Source organism: Nelumbo nucifera, chromosome 2, assembly GCF_055504915.1.
Source record: "Nelumbo nucifera cultivar China Antique chromosome 2, China Antique-T2T, whole genome shotgun sequence".
NCBI classification, from domain to species: Eukaryota; Viridiplantae; Streptophyta; class Magnoliopsida; order Proteales; family Nelumbonaceae; genus Nelumbo; species Nelumbo nucifera.
The window spans coordinates 98,313,324-98,321,668 of NC_142650.1; the positions used below are offsets into that span (position 1 = coordinate 98,313,324).

General features: G+C 40.2%; 1 protein-coding gene across 1 annotated transcript; it reads right to left on the reverse strand.

Annotated features, from left to right (window-relative positions):
* Positions 1 to 5,967: 5,967 nt before the first annotated feature.
* LOC104606260 (putative calcium-binding protein CML49) lies at positions 5,968 to 7,913 on the reverse strand. The gene is made up of 5 exons (XM_010271362.3): positions 7,294 to 7,913; positions 6,686 to 6,732; positions 6,415 to 6,590; positions 6,283 to 6,301; positions 5,968 to 6,198 (listed from the first exon to the last, which is right to left on the reverse strand). The coding sequence occupies exons 1-5, from the start codon at positions 7,781 to 7,783 to the stop codon at positions 6,094 to 6,096; spliced, it is 837 nt and encodes a 278-aa protein (XP_010269664.1). The 5' UTR covers positions 7,784 to 7,913; the 3' UTR covers positions 5,968 to 6,093.
* Positions 7,914 to 8,345: the final 432 nt, after the last annotated feature.

Genomic DNA, 8,345 nt, shown 5'->3' on the forward strand with positions numbered 1-8,345 from the left:
TGCCATAAGTTAGGTTGAATGGGGTCTCTCCTGTGGCTGTCCAAGGTGTCGTCCGATAAGCCCATAGGACACTACTTAGTTCATCTACCCATAGTCCCTTTGCTCTATCAAGCCTAGTCTTTAGTCCATCCAGGATAGTTCGGTTAGTGACCTCGACTAGGCCGTTCGTCTAAGGGTAGCTTACCGAGGTGTATAGTTTCTTGATGCCGAGGGAGGCATACCATTCTTTGAACCTCACATCGTCGAACTGCTTCCTGTTGTTTGTGACAAGCATGTTGGAGAAGGCGAAGTAGTAGATGATATTCTTCCAAAAGAAGCTTTGGATTTCCCGGGCTGTAATGGTGGCCAAGGGTTTGGCTTCGACCCACTTGGTGAAGTAGTCGATGGTGATGATGAGGCACTTTCTGTTTCCTGTTGCTTGGGGGAAGGGTCTGAGGAGATCCATGCCCCATTTGGCAAAGAGCCCTTGTCTTAGTGTTTTTTGGGCCAAGGCTCTGTCACGGAGCACGTACTCGCCTTCCTCCTGACGGAGGCATCAGATGTAAGGGAGGGTGAATGACCTTCGATATAACTTCTCTTCGAGCAAGGTATAGTAAGCGGCCTGATGTCAGAGTCGCTTAGCTTCATTCCTGTCGTTGGGCAGTTACTCGGTTAAGAGGATGTTGATGATGGGGTCCATCCATGATGGCTCGGTTTGGACTGGGAGGACTTGAGCCTCTTTGATGGATGGCTGATGTAATTTCTCCACGTGAACTGTGCGGACGAGGGCAGTGCCCGAGGTGCTGGCTAGCTTGGACAAGTCATCAGCTCTCATGTTCTCGGTCCACAGGACTTGCTAGAAGGGGAAGTGTTGGAAGTGACGAGCCAAATCTTGAACTTTGACAAGGTACTTGGCCATGCTCTACTCCCTGGCTTCATACTCACCATTGACCTGGTTCACCACAAATTGGGAATCGCTGAAGACCTTAATGTCTTGTGAGCTAAGGTCCTTAGTGAGCTGAAGTCTAGCAAGGAGCACTTCGTACTCGGCTTCGTTGTTGGATGCTGAGGAGTCAAACCTCAGTGCATACTCCACTTTGGCATTATCTGTTGTGAGAAGGATGAGGCCTACTCCGCTTCCTTTTGAATTGGATGATCCATCAACAAAAAGCTTCCAAGTGGGCTGAGCTTCCTCGATTGGCCAAGGTCCTTCTTTTGGTTTACCTACGAGGGCTCGGCTGAAAGTACATTCTACTACAAAATCTGCCAAGGCATGGGCCCTGATGGCTGACCTCGGCTGGCATTGGAGGTTGAACTTAGAGAGATCGATGACCCATTTTGTCAAACGTCCCAAGGTCTTGGGCTTGGTGATGACGGCTTTGAGGGGTTGATTGGTTAGGACTGTTATAGTGTGAACTTGGAAATACGACCCATTTTCCCCACTTTGTCCTCATGACCCATCCCTCAACACAAGACACAAAGTTCCAAGGCTTCTAGTTGTGAATTTAAGATGAAGACCACTCCAAAAGCTTCCTTCCAAACCTAAACATAAAATAATACCAACCATCGGTTAACGAGTGGTTTTGGAGGCAAAGCAACATCCTAAAGACATTAACATTCAACATGATGCCTTGCTGATGAGCCACAATAATGACCCCAACCAGGGGCCTGATGGAGTTTAGAGCCAACTAACCGATCGAGATCCCATAGTGATTTAGGACCTCGATGACCATGGAGTGGAAAGGCACCCTCAACCTAGTCTAGACATACCTCTCCCTTGCATCTCATCCAAAAACTCTCCAAAACCTCAAGAAGCCTCACAATTAACCGATCAAAGATGAAATGCTATTGAAAAATCCTCTTGAGATCCGCTTGCTTGAGAATACCACCAAGGAAACTACTTCTCCCTTGGCTACTACTCTCCCTTTTGGGGTTAAGTTGGTGGTCTCATCTCTATCGGCTTGGAGGATCCTAAACCTCTACTCTAAGACCTCCACATTGAAAGGTCACATTAAACTCGAAGACTTAAACCCGACTCATAATTAGAAGACTCACTACTACTAGGGTTCTACCAATTAGGAGGCTCATACTCTTCACACCCTGACCTTGAAGACCTGGATAAGAAGGGAGGACTTACCACTAGATGTAACGAAGACGAAGACTACAGGAGATGAACACCACCATCAATGAGGCCTCACCTATAAATAGGGGCGAGGAGCCACAAGTACCTCTTTTATGTTCTCATACATTTGCACTTAATCTTGCTTTCATTCTCACCTCGGAACCTCGGTTCTCCAATCACCTTGGCTAACTTAAACATTGGAGTCACCACCCCTGAGATAACACCCTAGGGCCTCTGATATCTTTTTGTTCTCATAGGTGAGACCCTTGGCCAGATTACTTCAGACATTTCTAGACTACGTAGCATCAACTGGTAAAAGAAAATGATAACCAATGCAAGTTAAAAGAGGAAGGAAGAGGTGAAAAGGAGTTTTCAACTAAAGTAATAAACCAAAAATAGTTTATAGCAAAACCCTTAAAGAAAATAACAAAGGCATGAATTTCACTTCTCCCTTAACCTTGCATTCGTTCTATAAGGTGTCATCAATTATTATTACCACCCCGCTTTATCACCCATAGCCCATGAACAATAGATCTCTAATCCTATTATAAGAGAATAGACTTTAAAACCACCATAGGCCTAAGTTTAACCAAGCCAAATGAGAACCGAGTCAACCTAGTCCAATGAACAACTGAGGTCATCAAGCAACAAGTCGAGTAAGACATTAATACTCTTGGACTAAGGGGTATTAGAACAAACAAGAGGCACAAATCTTCTCTTGTCTTCCTCTAAGTTTTCTCTCATTATTTCAGAATTGTTACAAGAATTACAGTAGTCTAATCCCTCTTCAGATTATATATAATGCAATCCTTCTTAGGGGTTTGCCACTTTCATCTTCCCTAACCCATTTTTCCTTGTATCTTTGGGATCACCTGTTAACAATCATATCTATGGGGCTTATACCTATAAAATTACTAAATTACAATTTGACTAAAATCATATTAGGTAGTGGTTGAACTTGGGGTTAGGTTCCTTAAGGTTGAAAATTGTAATCCAAAATCTAATTTTGAGTGGGCTAGGGTTGAGTCCTTGAGCAACTTGAACTAACCAAACTTGTCTCGTATTTATATTTGTTGTATAAAACGTTGTGCATATGATTGATTCTATGTCCCAATGGATGGGGCGTTGGTTTATGGAGCAAAATATTTTGGGTTTGACTCTTGTAGCTTTATATATATAGTACTCGGTAAATGGAATACGTCTGCAAACTCTGCTATTTGTCAACTTGAATTTTTTTACTAATTATAAGAGTGTCATTAAAAAGCAATCATTGCCTCTGTTTTAGTTGTACATATGACATTGAGTTTTTGTGTAATTATGAAAGTGCCATAAAAAGTAATGATTATTCTCTTTTTTTGTTGTGTATATAATCTTGATTTTTTACTTAATTACAATATTATCACTAAGTTGGTATTAATCTCTTTACTTTTCATTTATTACCCCTTCCCTCTCTCTTATGTCTCCTCTTATTTTCATCAATTGTCTTTAATGTTGCATGGAACGAAAATAAACCAATAATTCCCTCCCTCCCTCCCTCGCCCCCAAGAATTCAAGCATTCCCACTATAACACTATTTTTTTTTCATTTATCATTATTTTCAAATTTTCATTGATCTTCATTTATCTTCAACCACTCTCTCCATGAACTTTTAATATTATTTACAAGGCAATAAATGTTTTAGTGTTAGATAATGTATTCCTTTAGTTTCAATCATATTAATGTACATAAAAATTTATATATAAATAATATAAGTACATGTTAGTTTAAAATTGGCACTTATGAAATTTATGTTAGTCTAAAATGTTTTCAACCAATGGATAGATTTGGGGAAATTATACTGACAAGGCTAACACTGGTGCATTGTTGAATTAGTGGAGCAATTTATCTCAACTGCTATGATTAGACCCTAAGCATAGTTAGTGGGTGTTTGGAAAAAACATTGAACCTAGACCAATTTCTAATTATGCCCTAGACTTTGAAGATAAATGGGAAAAATTAGAAAATTGCATTTAACCCTAGTCTTAATTATGATATTGCATTAAGTTTTATACTATGCTACTTTGATATGCCAACTAATGAGAGCCACCAAGCGTAAAATACCTACCATGTTAGAGTAGTTTAAGGCATTACCTAAGTGGGTGATCATAATGATGGGATCAATTCCTATCTGACAAAATGAATATTTTACATTGTTTTTAATGGAAACCTAAAATTACCATTAGTAAATTTTAACAATATTTGAAATCGGATTTGCAAAATGTATTTATACATATATATATATATTATGATATTTTCTGAAAATGTTTGCAAAATATTTTAATCCCAGGATCCGTTTAAGGAAGGGGTGTGACACTACATTTTATAGTCAGGAACTACTCACAAGGGTTCTTCCCTGTGAATAGTGTTTTGATTATTTAGGGTTGAAAGGTTAAGGGCAAAAGACCATTAGAGGGCTAATAACTTAATGAACTTTATCTCACATCAATTCATTATCCTGGGAGAGTAATTGAATCCAAGGGTCACTTATACTTAAGTGTTAGGCCCAGATTAAGCCCAACTTGTTTAGCTCAAGGGTTTGTTGCCCTTATATAATGAATCGGCCTATCTCTTTCCAAACATGGACCAAACCCATATGGACATGTATGATACTTTTATAGGTCTTATGCCATACAATAATTAGGCTTAAGAGGTCATGCAATGTCTGTATATGAACTATTAAAGAAAATGGTACGTTACCAGTATGACTGGTTTAAGAGGTCACATGATAAGTTAAGTTGTCATGTGACATTAATCGAATTTGGGTATAAATCATCCATTCTCTAAAAAGATTAAGAACTTAATCCAAATCTGATTTGGATTAGGTCCGAACCAAATTAGGAAAGATGTTTATAAAAGAGATTAGAAAGAGGGGGCAGACTAAGCTTTCTCCCCACTCTCTTGGTCATTTTCTCTTCTCTTTTGCACCCCAAAACCCTAGTTCGAATCAGCCATGGTGAGGGATAATTCTAACCAGTCTTCTATTGTATTTTTGAAAAAACAAAATATATTAGAGAACATAAGGTTCACATAGCTGCATAAAATCCAAAGATGTTGGAGCTTGATTTTCCAAAAAGTGTTATTGAATCAACTTTACATATAGCCGATTTAGGTATGATATTGGATGTGAAGTATTGCTCTGAAAGTGGACTCCATATTAAGTATAGCAAGTTCTCAATTCAAGTTTATTCAAATATGGTCCTATAGCAAGTTCTTAATTGAAGTTTCAAATATGGTCCAGTTTGTTACAAGATCGATAAATAAATAAATAAATAAATATATATATATATATATATATATATATATATATATATTTCAAAATATCAAAAAACTGATTCTTGAATTGGGCTGAATTTTCTTTTCTAAATTTTGACCAACAACTATAACAGGTTCGACTATGTTTAATCAAAATTTCAGTCCTTCCAACTTTTAATATGTTTTTCAATTCAATTAATTATGTTTCATATAAAGTATTAAAGCAAACCTAACTTGAAAATTTATGGGCCTAAATGCCTAATATACACTCAAGCCTAAACAAAAGATGCTAACCTTCAATTTTTTTAGTTTGGCCAGGATTGGAATGGTTAGACCTAAACTTGCGAGCCTAACAGGGCTAAATCGTTGAATCAAAACTTGGCTTAAAAATTTGCGGGCGTAGTACAAAACCAAACCCAAACCCAAACCCAAACCCAAACCAAATGTATCAATCGAATTCCAAGGAACAAAAACAAACTAATTCTCTCCTCTCACTCTCTTTCCCTGTCCAAGAAACGAGAACATGTAATTAATAAATTTGCTCATAAAAACCAGACCAGAACCCAAAATGGTAATTCTGTTAGCTTAAACTTAAAGCATATATTATTATTTAACCATAATTTACTTTTAAAGGGAGAAATACCAAAATATACAAATTCAAACGAACACTCCAAACATTGCATAACGACGACTTCCATTCCTTAAGCAATAAGAAAGGGCAAAACGGTCAACATAAAACTCTCATATGTGAACGTCGCCGAACCACAGTACGATGTGTCTTTCTCTCTGAACTTCTCTGTAAGTCCCTGCACTCAAATGATACATTTAATAAATAATTTATCAAAGAAACCAAGACGGAGAAAATATAAAATATAAAAACATATTATTACCTTGACCGTTAAGCAGCACCTGCATTTAATCAAAAACAAATAACAAATAACATATTAATAAATTCAATATTCAAAAAATTATAAATTGGAACATATTTGTCTCAAAATGACTAAAATGCCCAAAGAACGTACTCGATGAAATGATCGTATTCGATGGCTTTATTTTTACCGCTGCTCTTGTCGAACTTGGAGACCAGCAAATCCAATACGACCGGAGGAACCGCGAATCCGAGGCTCAGGAGCGCCTCGCGCAACTCCGACGCGTCGATCTTCCCGCTCCGATCCCTATCGAACCTCTCAAAGATCGCCTGCAGAGAATAAAAACACACAATACAAAAATTATATATGAATTGAATAAAAAAAGCAGCCGAAGATTTTAATTATTTTCGAACTAGACACGTACCCTCCAATTCTGCAGGCTGTAAAACACCGAAGTGAACTCCTTCGGTCCTGTCGGTTGTGTCGTAATTAAACAAAAGATAATGACCAAATTAGTAACAAAAATTATCTTAAATTGGTTTAAAAACTTTAAAACAATTATTAAACAAATCAAATATCCGGGGGCAGTCTAGGAATTTCATTTCAGCGAACGCGGTTTCTACTTTTATAAAAATGGGAAATGGCCAATGGGAAACCAAAAGCGAAACGCGTAATAAAGCAGACCGGATCTGCTCCTCACACCTGAAGCCTCACACGCACATTCTACAATGCATTTGGAACATCTCCCGTAATTGATCGGGAGATGTTCTCAATGCACGGTGGATGTGCATGTGAGGCGCCCATTTGTGACCTCGTAATAAAGCACGCGCCACAAGGCATAAGGGACACGCGGTGACTGTGTGAATGGTAAAAGGAAACACACTATCTACGAAATGACCAAAATAGCCTCTCCACCACCTAGTGCCGGTGGTGGGTGCGAGCTACTCTCACTGGTAAAGAGCAAGCACTCGTGCTATCGTGCGCATCTGAAATTGTGATTTGGAAATTTGGAAGGGCAAATTGAATTCTCACCGATCTTTCGGGTGTTGATGTTGGTGAAGAGGTACATGAGGAGATGGACGGTCCGCATGCTGAAGCTCTGGTTGTAAGACGACAGAGCGCCCTGCAACTCCTTATCGTCTATGAAGCCACTACCGTCCCGATCGGCCGCCTGAAAGCAACCCACCACGTTTGGGTCAGTTCCCGGAGGGAACGTCGACGGCAGAAGAGATGCGAACGGGCTTCCATAAGGTGGGTAGCCGGAGGGCGGAGGCACTGTGGCAGCTGGATAGCCGGAGTAAAGAGGGGGGGCACTTCCGCTTCCATGGGGCTTGTCTTTGGGGGGCTTCTCGCCGGGAGTATGGCCTGGTGCGTAGGGTGCAGAGGGAGTACCGTAGGGAGCTGCCATCGGAGCATAGGGTTGTGATGGTGGCGCTCCGTAGGGAGAAGCCGTGCCGTATGGCTGAGACGGTGGTGGCGCACCGTAGCCGTATCCAGGCGGTCCGGGGGGGTAACCAGACATTTCTCTCTTCGGAGGGACTAATAATAGATTTGCAGAGACTCGAGAGTTTGGGATTTTGGCGATGAGGTGAAGCACCTGGCTTAAATAGGACGCGTAACGAGTGAACAGTGAAGTATGAAAGCGAAGTTCTTCAATGCCTGCGGCCTACCTTCCGACATCGTAGAAATTGCCAAGTATTAAATCTAGGAATATTTTCCTGTGATGTCTATCTTTCGTGGGTCCCACCATGTTGGGTCATGTGTTAAGTATCAAACAGCTGTATAGAATCGCTGTTTGCTGGCATTCCTTATTAAGTAGGAGCCCAGGTTGGCCGGAGAAAAATAGGGTAAATTACACACTACACTTTCAATTGCAAAATGTAAGTCCATTCATATATTCCGTCGATTAAGCATCTAGTTATGCTTGGATTGGCCGAGGACAACATTATCAATTCACTTCCTGAGTGGATGTGCATGAGGTGCGAGACCGATGTGATCGAGGGGTGGAGTTCGAGGTGAATAAGGTTTGAGGTTCGAGATCCGAGCTGGGTGTCCAAGGAGGATAATATCCGAGGATTGGGAAG

Coding starts and splice junctions, on each gene's coding strand:
- LOC104606260 (XM_010271362.3), bottom strand. CDS start 7,783: ATGTCTGGTTACCCCCCCGGACCGCCTGGATACGGCTACGGTGCGCCA. Junction 6,733..7,293: donor CATCAACACCCGAAAGATCG/GTGAGAATTCAA, acceptor CACAACCGACAG/GACCGAAGGAGTTCACTTCG. Junction 6,591..6,685: donor ACAGCCTGCAGAATTGGAGG/GTACGTGTCTAG, acceptor TATTCTCTGCAG/GCGATCTTTGAGAGGTTCGA.